Source organism: Aquila chrysaetos, chromosome 7 (assembly GCF_900496995.4).
Source record: "Aquila chrysaetos chrysaetos chromosome 7, bAquChr1.4, whole genome shotgun sequence".
Classification (NCBI taxonomy): domain Eukaryota; kingdom Metazoa; phylum Chordata; class Aves; order Accipitriformes; family Accipitridae; genus Aquila; species Aquila chrysaetos.
This window is the reverse complement of record NC_044010.1, coordinates 32,362,552-32,388,292: the sequence shown is the minus strand read 5'-3', so window position 1 is coordinate 32,388,292 and position 25,741 is coordinate 32,362,552. Positions and strand designations below refer to the sequence as shown.

The 25,741-nt window shown below is 42.2% G+C and overlaps 2 protein-coding genes across 10 annotated transcripts; one reads left to right on the top strand and one right to left on the bottom strand.

Annotated features, from left to right (window-relative positions):
* Positions 1 to 89: 89 nt before the first annotated feature.
* On the bottom strand, positions 90 to 8,312 carry LOC115343662 (carbonyl reductase [NADPH] 1-like). Of its 4 annotated transcripts, XM_041124863.1 has the most exons (5): positions 8,176 to 8,287; positions 7,409 to 7,584; positions 6,816 to 7,135; positions 3,163 to 3,270; positions 90 to 1,362 (listed from the first exon to the last, which is right to left on the bottom strand). In XM_041124863.1, exons 2-5 carry the CDS (start codon positions 7,444 to 7,446, stop codon positions 926 to 928), a joined length of 903 nt encoding a protein of 300 aa, XP_040980797.1. In that variant the 5' UTR covers positions 7,447 to 7,584; positions 8,176 to 8,287; the 3' UTR covers positions 90 to 925. The 4 variants fall into 4 exon arrangements, with proteins under 4 accessions (XP_040980797.1, XP_029875762.1, XP_029875764.1 ...); XM_030019902.1 differs by lacking the exon at positions 7,409 to 7,584 and having other exon boundaries at positions 8,176 to 8,312; XM_030019904.1 differs by lacking the exon at positions 7,409 to 7,584 and having other exon boundaries at positions 8,287 to 8,310.
* A 16-nt stretch (positions 8,313 to 8,328) lies between these two features.
* Positions 8,329 to 25,505, top strand: SETD4 (SET domain containing 4). 6 transcript variants are annotated; one of them, XM_030019895.1, is made up of 11 exons: positions 8,329 to 8,421; positions 9,493 to 9,595; positions 10,056 to 10,151; positions 11,106 to 11,143; positions 12,665 to 12,753; positions 13,421 to 13,850; positions 14,601 to 14,775; positions 15,103 to 15,184; positions 15,542 to 15,622; positions 16,604 to 16,727; positions 17,648 to 20,262. In XM_030019895.1, exons 2-11 carry the CDS (start codon positions 9,526 to 9,528, stop codon positions 17,780 to 17,782), a joined length of 1,320 nt encoding a protein of 439 aa, XP_029875755.1. In that variant the 5' UTR covers positions 8,329 to 8,421; positions 9,493 to 9,525; the 3' UTR covers positions 17,783 to 20,262. The 6 variants fall into 6 exon arrangements, 5 of the variants coding, with proteins under 5 accessions (XP_029875755.1, XP_029875756.1, XP_029875760.1 ...); XM_030019896.1 differs by lacking the exon at positions 8,329 to 8,421 and adding an exon at positions 8,426 to 9,033; XM_030019897.1 differs by lacking the exon at positions 8,329 to 8,421 and adding an exon at positions 8,428 to 8,623.
* Positions 25,506 to 25,741: the final 236 nt, after the last annotated feature.

The following is a 25,741-nucleotide window of genomic DNA, read 5'->3' as shown; positions in this document are numbered from 1 at the left end:
TATTCTCTACTACATAGAGAGCACTTAATCCAGGTTTTTAGTAAGGAAACTTCTGGCTGTGCAATAAATGAACTGGAAGTCCCGAGGAGTAGTTTGCTATATCAGTTCTGTAGTTTATTTTCTCTTTATATAGTCCAAATGTCACACATTCCAGCGACAAACTCAGCTGCAGGAAATGAAAGTGTATTTCCAAACATTATAAATTTTTAGTATCAGAATAAGCCAGTTGGATGAATACAAATCAGTAAGTAATCATTTATTGACATACATATTAATAAAGCCAACTGATTAAAGTACTATTAATGGGATGTCACTGCTATTTTTATTTTCACCTAATTCCATTTTGTACTGATAATAAGGAATCTCTATAGAGCAGTGATTCTGTTCCAGTCTTATTAGCCTCCCTCCTAACTGGTCAGACTGTAGCTCTCAGAAGACCTCCCTCCCTCTTTAAGAAACCCTGGACAACCTCAAGAAACAACTATGGTCCCTAGAAAGACCTACTGTGCAGAGAAAACTTAAGGCATCTGCTCCCTCATCCCAATTCCATGTCAGAGATCTGACATGGGGGAGTGGGAGAAGGACTAGCAATGATTTAATTAAGACTAAATTCTGGTAAACAAGGTCAGGCACCTCTGCCTTAGGGCAACACCAAATTAGCCTGTATCATCTGGGCTGGAACACCCACAAATCAGATTTTGGGCTACAGAATCAATGCTGTGAGCAGGCTAATAGAGACTGTTGGGAAGTGTACCCTACTATAGACTTAATCCCACAGGAGTACCATAACTGTAACCCTTATTGTAATGATAAAGGACCCTGCTGCTGCTGTGGACAGGATGAGACTGCTCTGGCTAAATGCTGTACCAGGGCACAGGATAATCCACAGTCGTATTACCACTTGCACGGGTCCACATACATAAGCTCACCAGGTTCGAACAGTTTTATTACTAAGAAACTGGCCATGAGGACCATCAGCATCAGAAGGCAAAAGAGCCAAATAAACTGGGGTCTCAGCCCCTTCATCTGGTGATTTAGTGGCTTTAGGACCTGCCATGTCTGTTCTCACCCATCCAGGACAGCAGGCATTGAGAAGGATGTGGTCACCTTTTCTTTTCTCATTTAACATCCGGGCTTGAATCCTGGACAAGACTGTGACACCAATTTTGGATACCCCATAGGCAGTATTTGGCCAACCCTCTTTCTCATGCACACTTTTCTTGGTATCTTCCACAAATTTGGTCATGAGTTCCACTAACTCATCCTCAGTGATCGTCTCGCTGCGAAACTTTTGCTGTAGTTCTCGGCTGCAGCCTCCCAGAGCTGAGCTACTTACCATACTAGAGACATTCACCACTCTACCTGGTAAAAGAGAATAAAGACTGATTACTTTTACACCCACTAAACAAGCCCAGACACTGAAGTGGGCTTGCTCTACAGTTATGTATTCACCACTTAGTTGAACACCTGTAAAATACTTTGCGTGGGCTATTTGGCTGAGCTTCTGGAAGATCGCAGTTAACTCAACGTCAAGTGTTTCTAGTGAATGCCATTACAAAGGGTTATTTAAAGTGTGAACCTGCAAAAGCTCTCTATTGAACTTGAGGTATTCATCCAAGAAATAGCCTGTTAGAATCTGTAGGCATACTCATAGAAATAAGTGGCTCTCTCAGTAATGGCAGCCAGACTTTACTCTTGAAGTTCTGGTCAAAAACGTTCTCACTTCTGCAACAGCTTGAGTAAAGTGCCGTGAAAATGTACCTCAAAAGCCAGATTACAGAATTCAAAAAAACCAATCTAGTTCTTAATGCAGTGAGACCATCAGCTTGTTTACAGAACACCTGAAGATTTATAAAGATGTAGTAAGCTATTTATCTTCAGCACTTTAGTACAGAGGAATGAGTCAGCTGAATCAGTAATTCACTCATCTTCCCCAAAATTATGTTACACTGTTTCCCTCCTTCTTCCTAGTTCACAGCCATTCAGGCAATGAACTAGGGAATGCACATCAGGACTTAGATCTCAAAAGCCACTGAAATTAATCCTTTCTGTTAATGAATTTATTAACATATTTGTCCTTCACCCTTAGTACAAGAGGACTAAATTGCAGTTTTGGCACTGTTTGCTCTCTCCCCTACCAGCCCCCAAAATTCATTTACTCTATCCTTTCCCTCCCGTGCAGGCACTAACAGTTCCCAACTTCTCTCTCATCTACTCGACTTCTTTTCTCTTAAAAACCTAGATGGATTTAAATGTTGGCATAGACAACATTTCATTCATAGCAGCAAGCACTTATCCAAATATCCATGAAAATATCTACTGATCACAATTCTTTTCAAGACTTGTATTTAAAAAAAACCCCTTAGATTTGGCGTGGGTATTGGATGCAAACACCCTCCTTTCAAATCATCTGTGATATGTCAGTAGTATTCCAGGGCACTTTCAACACTGCCAGGTTTTGAAAACAGGAGCATTCTGTGCAGGAGAGTCATCTAGCAAGTACAGATTATTTTCATGTTCCTAACACCTCTTTATTATCGATGCATCTATCTTCTTTGACCCTGGTCCATTCTAGTTACCATTTTTGGTAAAGTGTTTTCTTCCAGTTCCTCCTAACATCACCAAATCACAGTAACTTGATGTACATCTTCAAGTGCCATTTATAACTACATCACTAGACACTTGCAAATACAGCAAAGGCTGTGATCCAGATAGAGACAGACCAACAGCCTATTGAGAAGGTTTCTTCAGCAGTAGCAAGAACAGGCATGTCACATCAAACTCAGCTGAAACACTATTTTTAGGTACTTCCTTATCCTAGTTGTATCATCAAAATGTCCTTTCTGAAGCAAGAACAACTTATGTAGGCAGATATCATGGACAGAACATGGGTAAGTTCTTTAAGTCTTCTTGAGGGCACTATGAGAATTCTACTTCAATCCGTAACAGAAGAATGCAACTAGCTTGGAAGTAGATTTAAATATACACAGCAGAGACATTTTGGGGGTCTAGAAAGGACATCTGTTCTCTGACCTACAGTACAGCAAGATACACTCCTCTTGCTATGAGGCAGTGTATGTCTGAGACTGGACAGGATTTTCCCATTTAATGAGGACCAAAATTTACATAAAACTATTTCTCTACTTGTTATGTTACACTTACCATAAGGCTTCACAAGAGGCAACAATTCTGTGCAAACATTTCTGGTTCCAAAAAAGTTTGTCTTCAGTGTAACCTCTGCTTGGACCGCAAATGGAGTTGTGTCATGAACTTCTCATAAGAGGTGGTAGCGAGGGAGGAGGGGAAAAAAAAAAAAAAAAAAAAGTCAGAATTGTATTAGTGTTTGAAAGGAAGTTACTTAACTACCAAAACCTAAAAGTTTATCTTTGTTCCTTTTTTTTTTTTAAATAATTAGAAAACAGGCATATGATCAATTAAAATATATAAGAAAAAAAGCAACACTATTAACACTCACATTCTTACTAATGAATAGACCTAGCTCTGGAATATTATATTAATAATGAGCCAATTATGTTTTCACCTCTTCTTAGTTGAAGGTTTTAGCTTTGCCCCAGGAAAGCCAGTTGTATCGCTCTGTAGTCATTTGCCAACCCACAGGCCATTTGTCTTTCTGCCTTTTATATGGAAAAGAGAAGGAAAGACTGCTCTCACAGATGTGCTGCCCAACATGCTCACTGACCTGCCTGTACCTACTCACACCTAGTGCTCAGTCTGCACTGCCACTACCACATGCAAGTAAACTTTGAGGTGCCCTCTCAAATGCATAGCACAGCATTTTGCCACCATCCTGACATACCAGGAGAGGGGGCAGAGGAGAAATCAGAAGGGAAGATCCTGAACCTAGGATGCTGCCACTGAAGATGCACAAGTTAGACTACCACCCCGGTACTATCATCCAACAACAGGGCAGACAACTGCTTCTGTATCCTGACTCTTACATTGTCATGTCTTGGGTTCTTAGCTGGGGCTTGAAGTCAGAGTAGTGCTGAACTGCAACAAACACTGTAAAAGCTTCTATGAAGAATGCAGGGGTAAGATTTGGTGCAGTCTGAAAAAAACAAACAAAAAACCCCCAACCAACCCCCAAACTGATAAATACTTGTGTCGTAAACCACCCCCTGAACTGACAGATCTGTGCTAACACAAGCAAAAGAGTGGGAATTAGCAGCTAGGAAAAGGAGCTGACTTAGGTAAGCAGAAGCAGACCATAGAACTGCACTGTAAAGGTATGATTTCATCAGACAGAATTGACACCTTGCCACCAACAAAAGTGGGGTAGGATGTGCCATCAGCTGACAATTTGTCTCAGCAATAAGCCACATGCTACGCATCCTCCACTTTGAGGGGGAAGTAAGAGTTAAAGTTACAACATTCCTCCTCTTCTGCTCAGGCTCTATCTCTGCAGTGATGAAGGCCACCTACATAGATTAGGCAGGTCTTCACTTGTCTCCATAGCCCAGACCTATGTAAACTCAAAAGAGAAGAAGTAACAGGTCATTTAGTATTTAATGTAGTTGTGTTTTTACTGCAGAACACAGCTTTAATGACTCATTTATACTCTCAAGCAACGGGCACCAATGGCATCAAGTTTTGCAAATCTTGTATTTAGATCTGAGACATGAAGCCAGATCATGACCTATTGCAAGAGTTGTGACAGTGGGAGAAGAAAAGAAACTAAAAACCTACGCAACTCCAAACTCCTGCTTCCATACCCACCTTGCAAAAGAGAAGCTTCCTACACTCCAAAACCCACTCATTTGTCTAAGATATATTACTTGTAACATCTGATAATACACACTCCCTTGATTTAACAAACATTACTAGAACAACTGTTATCACAGAAGCTCATCCAGAAGGCAACCCACAGGTACATAATCATTTTATACAGGAACAGTTTTTGCTGGACTAAGGACTTTGCTGGACTATCTGTAGTGCGGTACCAAAACAGAACAATAAATTAAATTTAATGGCAAATCTAATCTTTGACAGACAGCAATAACACGTAATACTACAATAAAGAAAGGAAAGCATAAATTCTAGGATGGTACCAGAAACCTGTCAAGGCAAGAAAGCTTGGGTAGAAATGCCAATCTCAGAAGCAAGAATTAAAACCAAAATATGAGATAATCATCACAGCAAGTTCTTACACAGGTGTTAAACCCTCTAGCCTCTGTGCTAGATACTTATACAACAAGAGTTACAACTGGCTCCTTTATCACGCTTCTTAATTGTATGACCTACTGCTGACTCATAGTAAGCCATCAGCTTGAAGAAAGTCTAGGCTAAACATCTAGAAGCAACTTCTGAATAGAAAAATCTATGATGTAGTAAAGGAAGTAACAGAAACTCCACTGCTTATGCTATTTCACTTATCTGTTCAGTGGCTCCATGATAATAAATCTAAGCTCTTTCACGGATGAGCTCTAGCAAATCTTCCTGCAGCAATTTGAAGAGTTTTTATTTCACCTGTCCAGGTATCCACCTTGATGCAGGCTACAGCTGCTGCACAGTTGGCAACAGGAAACACACACTGCACTTCAATTGCTGTAGTTGCAGCCCAGTCTTGCTAAAACTCATTGTCACTAGTAGGTTGAGCTAAGGCGCTGATTATGAATTGAAGAAATACTGGTCTGAGCATCCGCAGGCTTTATAACTGATAAGCATGGACAGAGACACAATCTTTTAACTGTTGCTGCAAGGTTTTAACACCTCTCTATCTTGAGCACATCCTGAAGCTCAGACAATTATATTAAGAGTTGCCCCTATTAAGCTGATCTTGAACACAAGCAATCTTCCTGCAAAGTACCATGCAAAATATACAGTGGCTGGACTTCAGAACACCACTGCTGCACTCCCACTTCATGAGAAGCTCCATCTTCAGCAGCAGGTGCGGTTTGATCCATACTACCTGACAGGCCTCCTCATGCTGTGAGCCGATGAGCTCGAACAGTTAAATGTCCTAACTGGAGATCAGGCAAAGAGATTAAAAAAAAAAACCAAACCAAAACCCCAAACACCAGAAAATATGGAAAGAACAAGTTTGTACTGGCAGAGAAATGAACTAGTAGTCATGCTTGTGATATGCTCTATCTGGAGCTAACATGATTCTCAACTTGTTTTTATAAACACCTACAAGGAGAATGCACTCGTCTACCTTACAACTGCTGTGTCTTCCTCACTTTCCCTGCCTTCCTGCCCACTAGAACATGAACGGGTTAAATTCTTGCTCAGCACAGCAAAATTTAAGATAATTGTTCTATAGGTAACTGAATGGCCTCAGAAAGTTAAAAATAAGTAAAGATGACAAAATCACCCAGGGCCACAAGGTTCTTTTTTATCAACTGGAATCAGATAATGATTGAGCAGATAATGCACAGAACAAAGCATGAGGCTTGCAGAAGAGAGAAAACACAGATCCCTAAGGAACACACCTGATATTCACACAGATGATGGGCTCCCATGGGCCTGGTGATACTCATGGGCACTGAGGCAATAAACCCAATTCTGCTCACATGCACTAGGTGCCTAAAGCATTTTCATGCCCTGTATGTGATTCAAATACAATACCCCAGGGAAGCATTTCTATGTGCACAGTTAGCCTCAGAGGAAGAGCCATTTCACATTGCCCTCTCATCACGCTTAAGAAGGCAGGCAGCTTGCCCAGCCAAAAAACCAGCATGCCGTTGGCACAGAAGTCCTGTATAAGAAGCTTTGTAAAATCCCTGATGTATTTACTGTCCTTCTCCATGTAGCTTTGTAGCATATAGGTCTATCCCAGACAGTCTGCTTCCTACCTTTGAAAGCGATCCCTGCATTGTTAACCAGCACGTTCAGCCCTCCATATTTCTCCTTTAGGAAGTCACGGAGAGCTCTGATGCTCTGCAGATCATCAATATCCAGCTGATGGAAGAGTGCATGCAGCCCTTCCTCCTGGAGCTTTGCCACTGCTTCCTGGCCACGGCCAGGGTCTCGGGCTGTCAGATAAACATCCCCCGGGAACTGCTTGCATAAAGCCCGCACAATTGCGAATCCGATCCCTTTGTTGGACCCGGTCACCACAGCCACTGGCACGTTGGACATTGTCCTCTCTGAATGTATGCCAAAGTGACAGTAACTGCAAACAGCAAAGAAGAAAATTTCACACTCAGATGGACAAAGATGGCTATCTAAAAATGGATTAAAGTGTTTTTTTCTTTAAAGTCCTATTCTGAATTCCACTTTGAATTACGTAAAACTACATTAGAGTGCACACTAACTGTAACTTACTAAAGTAGCATGATATATTTGCAGAGAAATACATGTTTGGTATTAATGTTTTGAAGAAAGCCCAACCACTCATTGGGTTTAAAAAAAAAAAGAAATAGAGTCAATGAGTAATCTTTAGTACCAAATTAACTTTTGATGGGAGTAAGCTCTTCTGCACATACACTTTACAGGAACACCATTTCTTTCTTTTGAGGATATTCAACTGGTTCAGTTCAAGCAGTGATACAGTCAAAACTGAAAAACTCAGGCTCAAAAAAAAGGAGTGGCTTGATCTTCAAGTCTCAGGCAGGAGAACCTCCGTTTTTAGAGGGAAACAGTGGATCATAGATTGACTACAGACAGTGTTTCTTCTGTTTAACACACCAGTCAGCTCTAGATACAAAGCCTGCTTGCTGTTTTTTTCGCAGACATAGCACATTTAAAGAAGATGCATTTTCCCCATCAAAGCAAGTCTAAAATTCTGGGTTTGTTAACTTTTGACTTAACTGCAACCTCCCTGCCAAATGAACTTGTAACTAACCACAAGCAGACGCCTAGTGAGGATGAAATCCTAACCAGCTCCCAAAAGCCTGCCCAGGTACTGACTGACTTCACCAGGCCCAGGAGCTCCCTCCCGGTTCACCATGGAGGTCCCACCTCGCTGCAAACCAGCGCATTTCACTCACTACCGCCTCCCCAGAAACAGCTTTTCTTCCTAACGGGAATGCAAAGCAAACCCCCGAGCCACGATGAAGCCTGACTCCTCCGGGGACACCCTGCTCCCCGCAGGACGATCCCGGCGGCTGACGGACGGCCGTTACGCGCCCCCGCCGCGCCCCGCGAAGGGGCCGAATGCAGCGAGGAGCTGCGGGGCAGGTCCGCAGGGGCAGCCGGCACTCCCTCACCCACCTCCAGCACTGCGTGCCTTCCCCCTCACTCCTCAGCTCTGCGCGGCGATGAAGAGAGGACGAGCTGGCCGCCAGCCACCGACTCGCACACCGCGGGGGGAGGCGAACCCACCTAAGATGGCGGCGGGGGAGCCCCGCCTCCCGCGGCGGGCAAGGGCGGTGCGGGCGTGTGGGGGCCGGCGGCGGGCAGCGACGGGGAGCGGCGGCGTGGCGGTCCCCGCGGCGGTCCCCGCGTCCTCTCCGGCAGGTGGGCCGGCAGCGGGCGGCGGGGAGCCTGTGCACCTTTGCCTTCTCCCCCGTCGTTATTTCAGCTCGGGAGGGAGCCGGAGTCGCTGTTGGATCGCCCAGGGGAGATGGGGTTTCTCGTTCCACTCTTCAGTCTTGACTGCCTTAAAATACACAGGGGCATAGAGGGTCCCAAGGGGTGTTCGCTTCGCTCGGGCGATTCGGGGTTTTGTCTGTCAGAGCGGGAAGGCGGGGGAGGCCTAGCGTGCGGCCGGGGAGCGCCGGGGCCTCTGGAGCGGTTTCTCTCTCGCTCAGGCGCAGGCACCGTCTGCCTCCTGTCACTAACCGGCAGGAGGGCTCGTACCGAGCTGGAAGGGGAGGAGGTGGTGTTGAAACAACCTCCTCAGTGCTGGGGGACACGGTGGTGGGCGTCCTCAGGCGTGCCGGCAGCTGGGGAAGGTTGTGCCGTGGCGGGAGGAAGCTGTGTGCCGGTGCCCCCGGCTTTCTGCCAGCCCCGCTTTGATGGGCCCTCGTTTCAGGCAAAACCTGCGCTTCTGAGGTTGAGTTAAAGGCGGTATTGGCAAGGGCAAATTAAATACACGTTTCAACAACAGATTGAAGTATAAGGAGTAAGGTTGATGCAGTTCACCTATCACGCACGCTGGAGGTGTTGAGCTGAGGTGTAGCGTCACGGTGCTGCACGGGACTGGGGTTTTTGGTGGTGTTGATGTGGTGGGTGAGATTGTCTTCTGAAACTGCAGAGGCTGTTTATGCCAATTAATATTCTATAATTGTAATACACTTGCTGTTTAAAAACTTTTGGTTCTGTGCACATAAACACCAGCGTTTCATTTCCTGTAGAGGATTATGGCCGTGCCTTGGCCAAGATAATGTTTGGAGATAAAGGCTTCCTGTTTTCCCTCATCCCTATCACCCACCCTCGTTTAGGGGTTTGCTTGTAGTACACTTTCTAACTTTAAAGAGGCAGCTTATTAAACAGGCAGTGCTCTGATTTCTCTTATTGAGATAAAAGAAACATGCAGTATTTGAAAAGGACTTTAAATATTTTTAAGTAACTTTTTTTTTAATTCAGGTTGTCTAAATAAGGCAAAATCTGTCGCTTAATATGAAGAAAAGCAGAGGTCGGACAGGTCGAAAGAGAAGAAGAAAGCACTTGCAGAGTTTTATGGATGGAGGTACTGTCCATGGAAGTACTGCTAAATAATAAAATAACCCATTGTTTATCAAGGTGTTGTTTTATGGTATATATTTGTCAAACACCTTTGTGCTTTGAAAATAACATTCATAAATGTTAGCCTTTTCTATGCAAATATTCTAGCATTAGTTTACAGTCCCAGGCAGGGCATGGTGAATATTGTGAGCTCTCTTTTCTGGCTAATTGCAAGTATTATATTATTCTTAAATTCCTTGATCCTTGAATATGCTGACTAACTCCTACAGTTCTGAGAGCTCCCTGTGCCCAGGGGACCAGGACTTAGTAATTAGTTTGAGGGGAGCCTTTCTTGCTATTCTATTATGCTATACTAAAAAGTCCAAAATACAGTTTTTCTGGCTATACAGTAAAATTTTTCAATTTCCTTTCTTTTCCAATGGAGTGCTATTTTATAGCATTAATCCCCTCTTTTTTATTTTTAGTCAGCTGCAGTCACAAGCTGGAATACATTAAACTTAAGAAATGGCTGAAAGACAGAGGATTTGAAGACAGTAATTTAAGGCCAGCAGAGTTCTGGGGTAATGTTTCAATTATTTATTGGTGGTACAAATTTCTGATTCTTCTAAAAATGTTAGATTCCTGCTTTCATTTTGAATCACACACCTGGCTGGCATCAGGAAAAAAGCCAGTTACCATTAGTCTTTTAAGGACTTACAGCAAATGCACTTGAATGTCATTTAACATAAACAAATAGATATGGAGGCCTGAAGTAGTGTAAACTGTTTCTTAAATAAAGATGATCTTGGGTAAAACTCTTGTATGAGAATACTTTGGTATGCTGCAAAACATGCATACCTATGCTGAATTCTTTGTAGAAATAGAGATTTTAAGTGTTAATAGCACAGTTTTAAAGACGAAAGTAATATCTTTAAGTGTTTCCAGTATTGGAACCTAACCTTGTTATCATTTCTTCATCTTTTTTTTTGCCCATGCAAGTTCAGGAGATCTAGTGTTACAGATAAGTAAATGATTTTAGAGCTGGGATTCACATAGCATTGTTTATAGTAAAGGTATATACTTGTATTTTTTCTCTTTAAGTAGATTATGTTTGAAAAACTTTTGCAATATTAAAGAGAGAGTAGAGAGAATAGGATGAATGAGAGAAAAATATTGTGAATAGAAATTGTAAAGTTTAGTTAAAACTCTGAAACCAAGAACAGCAGCCAGTGATGAAAGATGTGTTTGAAGAAAAAGTTGGGAAAAAGAAGTCTAGTAATTGCTAGAACTGGACAGCAAGTCTTGCAGGGGAAGGACTTTCCCAGGGTCCTGAACAGTAAGAAGAGAAGCAGAGAACAAAGAAATGAGGTGTATACCTGGAACAATCCGTAATTGGCTTTTATGATTTGTAAGAGATAATGTATGTTCTTTTAGAGCTTTTCCTTGCTGGCCTGTTAATTCATTGCAGCTTATCATAGTCTCCTGTATTTTACGTGTGTACATGTACTTAAGCATCCTCTTTGTTCCTGCTTCAGATACAGGAAGAGGACTGATGACAACAAAAGCTCTTCAGGTTAGTCACTTTGATTCTAATGCAAGTGCTCCTCAGGTTCTTTTGAGATGTAATGACTTTTGCAACAAGCAAAGCTCAAAATTCCAGACAAGGTCTTCATAGTCCCTGTTGTGAATGTAACTTCTGGCCTAATACCAGAATTTGCAGTGTTGGCATATCTGTAAAATGATGTCCTATGTACCCTGAGGGCTTGTTGGATGAAGATATTCCTGTGCTCATTTACAGAGATTTAGTATGTAGTCTTTGTGTTTCAGTTTAAGGCAATCAGTGGCTAACTGAAACCAGAAGGAGCAGGCTCCTTCCCTCCTGTATGCCTTCTCCCTCAGCCACTGGCTCCCACAGCTTCCTTTGCACTGGCTGTAGCAGTCTTCCCCACTTGTGTGGTAAGTTGCATCAGGAAGCTAAACTAATAGAAAACTCTCTCTTCAAAAAATTCATTAGCTTTGATAGTTTTGCTCCTTGAAATCTCCCACCTTGGTCAGCCCAGTGCTGGTACAAAGGGAGGAATGGCGTATCAGGGAGAGGGATGGAGGAAAGGGATGGGGCTTTAAGCAGCATTTGGCCATAATGTGAAGCCACAGCTTTAACCTCACTTTGACGGCCCTCTTCTTTGTTGGTAGACCAGCTAATAGAAACCTAATTTCTCAGACATTCCCAGCAGAAAAGGGTAATGATAGAAAAAATACCTTGCCCTTCAGATATTGGCACAGAAAGACTGAACTCTGACTGAAAAGTGCCTTTCTGAAAATAGGCGTGTTGGAGAAGTTTCCTAACTGGTATGGGAATAGTATATCAAATAATGGAGAATCAGATCCAGAACCTTTTGCAAAATAGAGGGTATAGCAAGAAGTAGGAAGGAGATGCAGTGGAAAAGTCATGTGTAGAGAGCAGTGTATGTTCTCATGCTGGCTCGTGGTTAGAGCCAGCAGTTGAAGCCAGAGGCTTAGGTTATCCACAATGCTGGGATTCTGCAGTAAGTGAAATGAGAGCTAGACTCAGCTGGGCTTGAGCAAGATAGGAAGGATCAGAGTAATGGGAAGGAGAAAGTATTGACTTGATTCATGTCCTCTCCCTACAAACATGGACACATATGGCTCAAACCAGGCATGAAAGCTAATTTACACACACACAGCAGCTTGGCAAACAAGGTCAGGATAGACACGACCTAAAATATCCCTACCCCATACTGCTATGTTGATAGAAGTTCATCTGTTTCTGAGCTCTAATCTAAAATATATCTCAGTACAAAGAAAGTGAGTAGCCAGGCACCAGACTTTCTGTGAACAACTAACTTTCTGCAGTTGACAGTTCCTGCTGACTGCAATCGTCCTCCTTCCCTGGACTGGGATTGTCTTAAAACCATGTCAGTTTCCATCAAGTTCAACATCACATCTGTTTGCTTACTGACATTAGTGTTCTCTGAGGAATGTCTCTCTCTTCAGAAATTGTGTAGTAGATGAGTCATTTACACTTGATCTTTACTATTCTTTATGTGTGATGTTTTTTTTTCCTCCCTCAAAGGCAGGGGATCTGATTATTTCATTGCCGGAGAAATGCTTACTCACCACGGGCACTGTCCTTAGTAGCTGCTTGGGAGAATACATTATGAAGTAAGTGAAAAGTGACACTTTATGGGCGAGCTGGCCTTTACTGTGGGTTGCTCATTAGTAGATTAATCATCTTAAATGGTGTTAGGGCTTTAAACTGCATACCCTAACTTGTATGAGTATTTCTTGTGGACTTTCATGCATGTGGAATGCTCAGATAAGTAAGGTATGGACACAGAGCATCCCCTTTTAGCTAGGCTGAGTTGGAGGGATGGTATAGGCTTGAACTTGACCTGCCTCGAGAGCCAGCTTGGACCTAAATGCCAGTTATGAATGGTTTCTTGGGAATTTGTGATTATGCTTCAGTAGGTGAAGGAGGATGAAATGGGATTGCAAAGCAGTCACATGAACATAGCCTTTTAGAAAATTCAGAGCAAAGACCTATGCTGGACATTGAGTAGTTGTTATGTATCCTAAAAAAAACCCAACTCCCCAAAAGGAAAAAAACAATCCAAGAGGAGGTGAGCCTGAAACTGTTACTACAAACCAGCTTTTATAGCCGCTTTGAAATCATCAAAAGGACCTGGAGATGAACTACAAAGAAGTTTAAAACAGAAGCTATTTATAACATTTAAAAGAACTAGAAGAGAGATAAAATACTGTTGCATCAATTTCCTATCTCACCTCTGTGTATCTGCTGTGTTGGTATTTTTATTTTATTTTCTAATAGATGGAAGCCTCCTGTATCTCCTTTGATAGCACTATGCACATTTTTAATAGCAGAGAAGCATGCTGGTGAGAAATCTCTGTGGAAGCCATATCTTGATGTTTTACCCAAGACATACACTTGCCCTGTTTGCTTGGAGCACGATGTAGTAAGCCTTCTTCCTGAACCTTTAAGAAAGAAGGCTCAGGAGCAGAGAACGACAGTCCAGGAGTTGTACATGTCTTCCAAGGCTTTTTTCTCTTCCCTGCAGCCTTTGTTTGCTGAAAACACAGGAACTATTTTTAACTACAGTGCTCTAGAGTGGGCTTGGTGCACTATTAATACGAGGACAATATACATGAAACATTCACAGAGGGAATGTTTTTCTCTTGAGCCAGATGTTTATGCATTGGCACCATATTTAGATTTGCTAAACCACAGTCCAAATGTTCAGGTAAGGAACTAAAAATAGATTATTTCTTTATTTGTAAATGCACTGTCTCAATACAGCATGCATTTATGTGATGGATTAGGAGTGTCTGGAGGTCAGTGAGAGATCTCATAGTGGGAAAAATGTCTACTGAGGACATGTGCAGGCTGAGTACTCACAGTTCATATATACGCTGGAGCTTGTTATTCAGCCCAAGGCAGTTGCATAAAGATGATTCAAATGTTTATGTAGCAAAGCAAAGTTACAGGGAGAGCCCAGAATGGCTGGGTGAGATTTGCATGCAGGGTAGCTACTGGGAAGAGCCACTTGTAAATGTAACTCTACTCTGCTCTGCTGAAAGGCTCAGCTCCTGAGACAAATCTCGTTACATGGTCCCTGTGTTACTTCACGTCTGGCTGAAGCTTCTGAGCAGCCTTAGGAAAGTGTATAAAGCAGTTCCACTTTATGTCAGGGACTGTGTGCCAACACATTGTTGGGACAGCACAGAAGTAGTCAACTCTGCATGAAGCCATCTTTATTTGCGGATTTGGGGCCTCTGTAATAAGTCTGCACAGTGGGTGGCACATCCTGCAGACTAAGGTTTTGATGTTTGTTCTTCATACTAACGGGTTGCCTTTTCAGACATCTGTAACGCTATCTGTTTTCTTTCAGTGTTAGAGAAGTGTTCAATACTTTTGGATTTTAATATTCTGATTCCTTTTTCACCCTGTCTTCCTGTGAAGAGTAAAACCTTTTATTTTTAACTTCTTGAAGGTAAAGGCTGCATTTAATGAGCAGACAAGAAGCTATGAAATTCGGACAAATTCACAGTGCAAAAAATATGAAGAAGTATTTATCTGCTATGGGCCTCATGATAATCAGCGACTGGTACTAGAATATGGATTTGTTGTCATGGATAACCCTCACAGCACTGTTTATGTCTCATCAGGTTGGATTTATAGATTGTCTTGACATTGAAAGGCACAATAGTAGAGAACAGAGCATATGAGCATGTTAATACTGTCTATCTTCAACAGGAGATGTTGGTAAAAAAGGATAACTAAGGGATTATAAGGATACAATCCTGGAGATTGCTGATAGTTTTTGAGAAGTAGATACATTTTTGATTATGTTAAAGTTCACCAAAATGTAACAGGTTTTGATCTTTGTCTTGTAGCTACTTGAAAAATATGGCTGAAATGTCATTTCAGAATTGAGGATTGTGGTTTCTTCTACATACCATTTATTTAAATATCTAAAATGTGTTTTTATGCAGATATTCTCCTAAAATATTTTCCACCACTGGACAAGCAGAGAAATACAAAACTTTCCATTCTAAAGGATCATGATTTCTTAGAGTAGGTATCTGAAGTTTTTTTGTTTCCCTGTGAGCTTTTCTTTTCAGTTTTTCTGGGAGTAAAATTTTGCTTTTAGTATCAAAATCCAGCATAAAATAATTATTCGTTTTTTTATCAAACGGATTTGCTTGCTGTCTGTGAGAGAATGTGGAAGTGGTAAACACCAATATCAAAGCCTGAGATAAGTTTCAAGGTACAGCCTGTCACCTGTCTGGATAGCAGCAAAGTACGGGGAGTCAAGGAGTCCTCTAGTTTCAAAGAGCAGATCTTGCCTTGTTGACACTTGTCAGGAAGAAAGCTATCACACTGTAACAGATCACCTATACTTTCTGCATCTGATCACTTCTGACTTTTTAGAAACCTGACCTTTGGATGGGATGGACCATCCTGGAGACTCCTCACAGCCCTCAAGTTGTTAAGTCTCGGAGCAGATGAATTGTAAGTTTCAGTACTCTGAATATTTAGACAATGTGCATGTGCCATTTTCTTTTATTTGCTCTTTGCTGGCTGTTTGTGAGCTACTGGGACAATTGTTTTGGATCTCCTGTGTCCATCTCATTGACTCCAGGTGAGAAGTGAAAAGAAGAAAGCAGAGAACACCATATAATGTAAAGTCATTGCCTATTTGCTGCTTTGGTCTTTTGCTTTCTTGTATTAAATACTAGACACACCTCATTGTTTTCCCTTTCTATTTTGAGAATCAGATATTATTTTAAGGTTCAGACTCCAGACCTTTTTCCTGTTGTTTTGATGGGACTTTAAATGCTATTGACCTTCCTTGATTTCTCTGAAGCATGTGTTCCACATGCTTCTGAAATTCATCTCCAGTGACTGTCAGTGCAGGTTTGATCATTTGTTCCAAATGGCAAATCTGCTTCGAACAGCATTAATAGAAAATGGTTACCTGGGCTTTGCTTGTAATAGTAAATAAAAAAAAAAAAAATTTCTCTTGTTCAAAGCTGCTCATGCTTTGAAGATTCATTGCTGACTGCAATAAGTTGATTATAAGAACTAAAAATAAATCCCCATGATACTGGTTTCAAGCCCCATGAGGGGAAGTTTAGCAGAAGCTATGCTAATAAGTTCTGAGTGAATAGCTTCTACTCCTCGCTGGTGCTGCTGGAGTTGGTGACAGCATGGCAGAGCAGTAAAGACCAGAGACATTGATCTAAGTGCAGACTGTGGCTTTGGCTGAAGGGGTAGGGGTGGAGGATTGAAACCGCTGCTCCAGACCATTAAATCGCCGTTCTCTTTTGCTTGCCTTATCAGTCTCATATCTGAATGCTGTGTGCCTTTTTCACGTATGCTAACCGTACTTGCCTTACGCCAGCAATGTTATTCTTAGCATAACCATATGTTTATCATTCAGCTGGGGAATATAGCAAATGATTGTGTGTTGTTCAAACATTTTGGTTCTAGTACTTGCTGGAGGAGAACGCTGCTTGGTGATGTAATTTCAGCCAGAAACGAACAGCAGACTCTGAATATAACAGCAAAAATATGCCATTTTTTAATACAGGAGACACAGCATGTCCTTCTCCAGGTAATTTAACTGGAAGAACAAGGTAGCCCAGATTCCTTTCTCTCCTAGCATAAATGTACAGCAGTGTAATTTTCTGGGATGAGAACAGTGATGGAAGGAATTGACTACACTGGGGTGGCGTAGAATTTGTTTCCAGGGTGACTGACAGCACTGAACTGCTCAGCAGAATTTGTGGCTGCAGCAAAGAAAGGAACTATCTTACAAAGCTTATACAAAGCCCTGTAAGCAAGTGAAAAGTATTTAACCTTTCTCTGCCTATTGTATCAATGTATCTGTTAAGGTTACCTCTTAAAAGAAAATGCAGACTTGTATAAGGTGGGCACCTAAGATGTTGCAGACCTGCTATGAGTGTGTTGTGGCAGAAAGTGAAGGCTGTGTTCATTAAAGCCGGTCAAGCCAGATGAACTACCCGTGTCAGCCAGTCTCCTGTGAGGGAGGTCTGTGCTCTTAAGAAAACAATCTCTCCTTCCTTTCTGAATTTTGGCAAACAAATGTGTGCTTAATGTCAACTTGGATAGCTATCATGGAAAAGGGCTATTAAAACCACACTGTTTCAAAGGAAACATATATGCACAGAGTATGAGGTGAATCTGGTCTTGAGCAACATCTTGACGATAGTATGGACTTAGGAGCCTGATATCAGGTAAACATTTCCCTTCGTCTCCTTGTTTTTGATCTGCTTCCTATCCACGGGATGATTTTTTTCCTTTTTTTCCCCTTTTTCCACACCCCTGTCCCCTTTTTTTTTTCTTTTACTATTACAGTTTCTTTTGTGGAAGATTAAACAAAATACTATTTTGACATAATTCATGGAATCCCTACCACAGATAAGCTTTCCACAAATTTTATGTTCATGTCCTATATTAAATAATTAAATAATTAAATTTTTAGTAATTTCATCCCATTTGTATAAACTTCAGATCTCCCAGTTGAAAAGGAAAAAAGAGAACCTCAAAAAACACCTGGCTTTGGTAGAAGCACTACGCTTGGAAGATCTGAAGATACTACAAAAATCAGCTGAGATTCTTTGCAACTTGAATATGGCAAAAACTTGACCCATCTGGAGCTGTGATAGCTGTGGCTGATTGGAGCTCATTTGCCATGGATGTGCCTTGCTCAACTGTTTTGATGGACCTGAGCAGCAAAGAATAATGTAAATGGTCATCAGAATATGCCTAGTTTTGCCTGTCACACAGGACCCAGAGTCTTATTTTGTTCTTTGCTGATCTTCAGTAATACAAAAGGTTAGCCCAAATGGTTGGGGGAGCACAGGTGGCTTCCATCACATCTCATTTGAAGTCATGACTGCTGTGAGCAAAACAGCTTCTGGGGTAATTTGAGCAGCCCCAGGATTGTGGGCTCCAGCAGTCCTAGACTTTACAGCTGCCTGTGTGGCTAAAGCGGGGATCATAGGGTCAAGCAGGTACTCCTCAGCATGTATTTGAGCTCTGGCCCTTGACAGAGAGGAAGAAGATAGAGTCACTTATATTTGCTCTGTCCTGATCCTTTACTTTTTCCCTGAGATATGTACATGGTCCCCAAGACTTGGCAGTTCACGTATTGCCTGTTCACTGCTGGAGTAATAGATGCAGACTAGAGCACAGATCAGCTCTATTGACCAACTCCAAATCATTCTCTTCGCAGTTTCAGCCCAAGTGTTTCTTGAACGTATGGAAGTGTGAGTTTCCCTCCTTTGCTCTCAAAGCTCCCTCCAGACTTACTAGTTTGTGTTCTGACTCCTGCTGGGAATGAGAACTGAAAGGATGTATCACTTTGAACTCTGTTTCTTGTTTAGAAGACCACCCAGGCAATTGATTCTGTTTCCATTCAGTTCTGGTGATCACATTGAGAAATGTTCCTATCCTGTCTACAAGGGGATAGTCTCATGAGCTGCCTTTCAGTATTAGTATTAGTTCTACTTAAGTAGGGAGCTTGAGCTCCCTATGTTGTTTAGAGAAGAGAGAGACTTCTTCAAAGGGCATTTCAGGGCAGGACCCTTATTTAAGCTGTATAAACTTCATTTATATTTGTGATTGTGTTGTGATTGTTTTCCATTTTGTGGGGAATCACATTTGATAGAATTTTTCATTACTATTTTTAGCATTTTTTAAGAACTGTGTTTTTAACAAGTGTTTATTTTTGTAAATATATTGCTTCATTTTCTACAAGACTTCTCTATTTTTGAAATAAATTGTATAAAGCAGTAAAGGCATTCTAGCTAATGATATAATTTAAGAAAAAAATGCAACAAGTGAAAAGTGTTAAGTATTGAAGCTCAAATGCACTTTCAGACTTTCTTTGGTACCCTGGGAACAAGAATGTTATTGTGTAAACTTGCTTAGATTTGAGGATTCCAGGGTTTTTCCCTACTTTTTTTTCTGCCTCAGTCTATTTGGGACAGGAAATATCTTGATACCTGAAGCTCCAAGAAGGGCCCTTCCTTACCTAGAAGGGTACGTTGGTTTAGGTTCAAAAGGCTGGGGGAACTGAGAAGTGTAACTGTTTGCTGTTACTCAGTTTCCAAACCCAAAAATTCTTGGTTTTGAGGTACCCTCTTCATAACCTGTTCCTAGGATTAGGAAATTCTGAAAATAAGCTTTTTTTCTGCCTTGTTTACCCTAATGTACTGAGACTCTTTTGTATTCTCAGGCTTTCTGTATTGTTCATATGGAGACGCTGACAGCATGTGGTTACTTTACGTTGCAGAGCAGAGGGCAGGGTGAATGGATTGGGAGAGGAACTGAAGTGCTTTCTGGAGCTAGAAGCACATTTATTACGTCCTTTGGACCAAGTTACTTTCATATTTGTCTAACTGTGGGTTTTAACCCCTGCAACTCACTTGGCACCGTATTTTATACTCTAGTCAGTCCCATTCTGAAGTACCTCCTGGGATGAGATGACTGTCTGGATTTGGGAATGCAATCTCTACTAATCTCACTGAGGGTATTTCTCATCAGCTCGCGTGAGGGTCCTTCTGTACCGCTGAACCTGGCTACAGCAGAGAGATAAGTGGGACTGAGACCCTGACCCTGTGAGTGTTGCCTGTTCATTTTGATTAGGCCTGCACAAAGGTCTACAGAAATCATGGATTACATGAGGAGGGTGGATCATGAGCATTCACAGTGCAAGAAGTAAGGGCCTTCAAAGGAAGCTTGAAGAAGTCAGGTTCAAAACTAACAGAATGTGGTAACAAATGCATTGATATTACTAAGGAATATGGATACAAAAGTTGACACGGGTGCAGAGTCCATACATGTGGAAGACAGAGCTGTTGGCAGTTACCAGCCAGACAAACAGCTTTGGTCTTAGGTAGTTCCCTGATCTCAAAATACTTGAAGGTTGGGAGGGTATTGATGGGAAGTATTGTATATGCTTGACCTGTGCTTGCTCTTTTAAGGTGTTGGTGAATAACTGTAGGAAACAGGGTCCTGGGCTAGAGGGATCCTTGCTTTGAATATGTCCTGCAATTTTGATGATTACAGTTGAACTGTTTGACCTCTTACTTTCTTTTAATAAAACCTTTTTCATTATCTAAGAGCAGATGTGTTTCTCATTTTATAATTTTATAATGAGATGGTACCAGACTTAAAGAAGATAAGGATGTTTGGTTGTTTGGTTTTTTTTTATTTTGCTTTTTTCTGGAGATGGCTATTTAAAGAACAACTTCTGTATGATGTGTCTTGCAAGATGGATACTAGTTTGACAGAAGTTTATTTGCTTCATTATTGCACTGTAGACTACGCATTTATACCAAGTGGTTTGAATATGGGCTCTGCTTCTGTAACTCCTACATGCCTTCCCAGGAGTGCAGGAAGGGGATCTGGCAGTGCAGGAGAGTAGGCAGTATGAATTGCTTGTCTGTCTCTTGCATGTAAGCACAGCAGGAAGCCCCCAGCTTTACCTTAAGCACTGTAGCAAGTGTTCTGAATAGAGCCATGTGTGCTTAATGTCAAAGGCAAAATCCTGCCTGAATAAACTATGGAAGTGGACTCGGTGCTTTTGTAACACACATCAATAGGGATGGATTTTTTAACAGGAATAAACCAGTGTAACACAGGTCATGATCCAGCATTTATGTGTATATATATGCCTAGTCAGCAAAAGCTTAAATTCTTTTTTGAATCAAACCTGGACTATGTGCAAGACAGGGCATACTAAGCTGGGCTAAGAGCTAGGGTGCCTGAGGAAGTAACTGCACTGGGAGTGCTCTCCAGCTGTTACAGAACACTAAATCAAGTTTTCAAGGAGTGAAGATGCTTACTGTCAGCCTCTACTTTAACTAGAGCCCCTGTGAGCCGCAAACATCTTAATCGCTTAGCTTTAGTGACATGCTGTTAACATTTGACTCTCGCTCTCTGTTAGTCTAAGAAGGGATTTAGCTATGATCTTAGTGTGGAAAGATATACTTTATTTCCCTCTTTGTATAAATTTCCTTTCAGATCGTACCAGCAAATCTCAGCAATAGTAGAAATAAAACCCAGCTTTTACCATTAGCAATACAAACCTGGTATAGACATGGCAGCGAGCTAGATTCTCTTTCAGCTTGTACAGTGTTAGAGAGCTCAAGTAGGAATGCATTCTGTGACTGCAGTGAAGACACTGGGTTTGGGTGGGTGCAATGAGAGAAGCTTTATTTCTTGTGATAAGTGCATGAGACAGAAATAGCACAGTTTTTTGGTTTGTTTTTTTTTTTTTTTGAGGGGGGAGTTGATTTAGTGCAGTCTGAAGTCACTGAAAAATGATAAACATGAAACCTCATGACAGTATCTTTCTTGTGTCAATTTATGTAAATACAGCATGGATTTTCTTTGATCTTCTACAGAGAGTGGCTTCTAGTTTACAGTTTTCTTCAGCTGTAATGTGTGGAGATCATCCATCATTGGTAAGTGCCTTTAGATCTGTCTGTTTCAGGACAAGATAAGGGAGTATCAACTCTCATACCCTGATAATTAAAGCTTTTAGGTACATTATGAAAACATTGCAAAGATGACATTCCCAAAGAAAGAGCTTTTAAAAATGATGTGTCCCAGGATATGTAGCCCCTCCCCACCTAGAAGGTAAAGAATACCCCTTTAAAAGTGCCAAACTTCAGCATGATTTGAAGTGTTTGTTTCCACTCAGTGTATCTATGACTACAGTGATGAAGATAATGAACTCTAGGACAGAGGGAAATTGTCCCAACAGAACTTTACGGGTTTCTTTACACAATAAATATGAACTAATGTTGTTAAAAGATTGACAAGTTTTCCCTCACTTTGGACCAGCAGTTGGATCTGAACCATGTGAAATTCATGATTTTTATCATTTCAGTACAAAAGCAGGGAAATCACAGCTCAGTGGCTGAATTCAACTAGAAGAACTTGATTTATCCCTATCTAACAAAGCGTAGGTGGCATCAGTCTGCTGCAGGTCGGAGTGGAAAGAAAAAATTACATTTCCAGTTCATTCTACTGAATATTTTAGTGGATATCTATAATTCCAGAATTAAGTTTTAGAAAGGACTGCAATGAGCTATATTCAGTGGAAAAGCAAAGATACTCAATGATCCCCAAATTAAATTGTGTAAAACTAGTGTAAAACTAATGCAGTCTCTGTGTTGTCCACTAGATGATGCAACTGTACTACAGAGAAATAAGAAATTACAGTATATCCACATGCAATTATAATCCTATTTACTGTATTATATTTTTAGTAGTAAAAAGTGTTGTCTTCAATGATACACCATGGTTGGTATTAGACAAACAGTTGAAAATGTAGTTTTCTTTCTTCTGGTTTCAAGTGAAACTTGAAGCTTTGTAATCTTTTATCTTTTCTCAGTTTTATTGTATTTTAACTTTGTTGGAGTTGCTCCTTTCTCAGGTTGAATAATATTGTTCTTCCCTGAAACTGTCACCCGAGACATAACTAATAGTTCAAATCATCTTTGTTACGTTAACTTGACCCTAATGGTTTAGTTAGTGGGGTTGCAATGGAGAAGTGTCTGCTCATGTGTTTTTTCTTCAGAGATTAGGGCCCAGATTAATCTTTTGCACAGATCTCTTTCAATAATGTCCTTTGATGTGGCTGATGATTGAACTCTGATTGAAACGTTTCCTCTGTGTAGGGTGATTTTGTGGACCCTCCCTTGTGCTAGTTCTCTAGTGTCTAATAGTAATAAGTTGATGTTTGACCCTTTCCTTCGCTGGGGATTTCTGCACTGCTCATTTTCATGACTTGTGTCTGCTTATTACTTTTGATGCATGTTTGTTGCCTTGCTCATTTTCCCAGGGGCTTCTGAAACAGCCAGTGCGTGTCTACTCTGCATGTCCTTAGAGCCCCTTCAGATTATCCCAGTTGCCCTACAGCTAAAAAGAGGAGGAGTGGAGGGATCTGCTGCTTGCAGAGCTACTGTTTTCTCTTGAAGCCCTCTCTCCTGTTCCTTAGCTCTTTCCCCCTGCCTCCAGGGCTGGACCACACTGCGACATGCCAATCTTGAGAGCGCTGAAGTGGACTGGGCTCTAGTACCACCCTGTGCATGGCAGGAGGCAGGTATTTGCAGTGTACTTTTAATGCAAGAATGTTTTTCCTCTTTACACACACCTGTACTTGTTCCAAGTCTAGCAGGGCCAGCTGTGTCCAGTGTTTTACCTCTCCATGAAGATGCCAGAGTTGGGCTGGAGAAATTGTTAAATGAGCACTGTATCCCTTGCAGATATATCCAAGGGGCACTGGATGTGCTATTTTAGTAGCTCCCTCCTGCTGGGGCTGCCGTGGAAGGAGCTGGCAGTTGCAGTTTGGCTCTTTTGACCTTTGGCAGGCAATGATGACTATGGAGAGGACAGAGGGACAGTCTCAGCATGAAGCCGGTGCCATGCCTGTCTGTACCACCCTGCCTGGGCTGACATCCAGAGCCTGTATCTCCATCCCTAAGAAGCCAGCCCTCTTTGCAGCAAGAAAGTGCCAGTGAATTTGTGTATCCTTCCCACGAGATGAACTTTGCATGGACAGAGATGCTTGGTGTGGGTGGGCTGGCCTGTAGAGGATGTTGGCGAGAGATCAGAAGGGACCATGCCATCCCAAGATGACTCATGCTCCTCTGAACTGTTTCTGATGAGTACTTAGATGCTGGGCTAGCCAGCCCCTGGCTCAGGAGGGGGAAAACACTGTGTAGCTCATGGGAGACTCATAAAGGCCTGCTAGGAGTGCAGTGTGGGCTGGGCTGCGGAGGTAGAAGGGGAAGGGTGGGCAAGGACAGGAGGGGCCGAGTGGTCCCACTGGAGAGGGAATGTTTTGTGTGCTAATAAAGAGCACACACATCTCTGGCTTTTCTCTGCCTGTAAGTTCATGTAGATAACTGGACAGTCCTGCTGCCCCATCAGAAATGGTGTAGTGGACAGGGTGGCCATTTCTGTGCAGAGTGAGAAGGAGGTGGGAAGGTGAGAGGGGTAAACATACAGTCTGGACAGTAACCCTTAGAAAATTTTATAGCATCAGGCAAGTAAGTGTGTGTGCGTGTGCGTGCGTGCCATGCTGTGGCTAGCCATGCTGTGGCTATCCTAGCTTCATGAGAGCAGGGCTATTTGGTTTACTTGGCTGTGTAACCCTGGTTTGGCATTTTTTCTGCAGTATTAGAGCAGGTGCCCTAGGCTGAAGGACAGGGGAGAAAGAATGCTGTTTGTGCCAGAGCTGCAGTGACAGAGGGAGCCTTTTGGTTGTGCTGGTCCATCCGGGTGTCTCGCTGCTCCATGCTGTCATGTGCAGATGGAGATGGGTGTGGATCCCTCAGTGTTTCCAAGTGGGAGATCTCTCATCTCAGGCTTCTGGTACGGCAGTGTAGTCAGCCTCTTTATCATGGAGAGACATGTAATGTCTCCCACCATCACTCACTAGTGGGGTTACCCTGCTGTATGGAATAGGACTTGGAGGATGTGAGCTGCTCTGGCTGGGATGCCCTTGGGTGTGGAGCTGTCTAGTGAGGTAGGGAATGTGTACTGGAGGAAACCGAAAGCAACGAGCAGTCCCCAGATTTCCTCTGGGGTTTCAAATGGGGTGCTGTCATGATCACTCCTTTGAATATGCTCCAAAGCTAAGATGGTGTGGATGGTCAGAGAGCTGGGCATTTCAGCATACAGCCAACAGCATTCATAAAGACAGCATAGGTGTGGTGTTTGAGACTGCTCTTTTATGTCAAATTTGATAGAAATTGGCTAACGTGTTCAGAAAATATGTGAGAGTGGAAGGGGAGAGTAGTATATTGAGATATATAGAGATTTGTTTTCTCATGCATCCAGGCTAAAATCACAATAGAAAGTCAGAAAGTTTGAGCCCAACCTTGAGCTTAACTATGTTGGAGACAGTGGCATTGATGGGTGCTCGTACTCCTCCAAAGAAGTCCCTGCCTATGGGACTGGCCATTCCCTTTCTGGATACAGGTGGAGAACCATGTATGCTTGGCACAGGCCCTGAGAAGCACAGCAGATCCGTCTGGTCTGCACCTCAGGAGACTTAACATTGTCTCTGTCCCTGGCTGCTTCCAGCAAAAACTGTGAAAAATCAGTTCATCCCATGTCTATTTTATGCTGAGTTAATTCCACTTGGCTTGAATGGAGTTACACCTTGCCTTTGATATCTGGCCTCAGGGCTTCATTAGGCATAGTTGTAGTCCAAAGATTGCTGACAGAAATGGATTTATGTGGGTTCAAACTTCATTTTCTTTATTTTTTTTTTTTTTCAAGAAAAGAACAAAATGTGTTGCAATTACCGGGGAGTTACTACAGCCTGGTAGGAGGATCGGAGAGCATGACTCCTCTTCCAACCTACCCTTTGCACTGGAAGCACCAGGGTGTAGGCTGAACTCCTGCACTTGGGGAAAGCTGAGTGAGAGTGAGAGAGAGCAAGAGCTCAAATTCCCCTCTGTGCAGTGTGGCTGGACAGGGTAAGAGGTGGCTAGGTATGGTACTGCTCAGTCTCTCAGCAGACATATACCCCAGCCTTGGCTCTCTTGAAGTGCATTACACTTGAGTTGTGACTGGGAT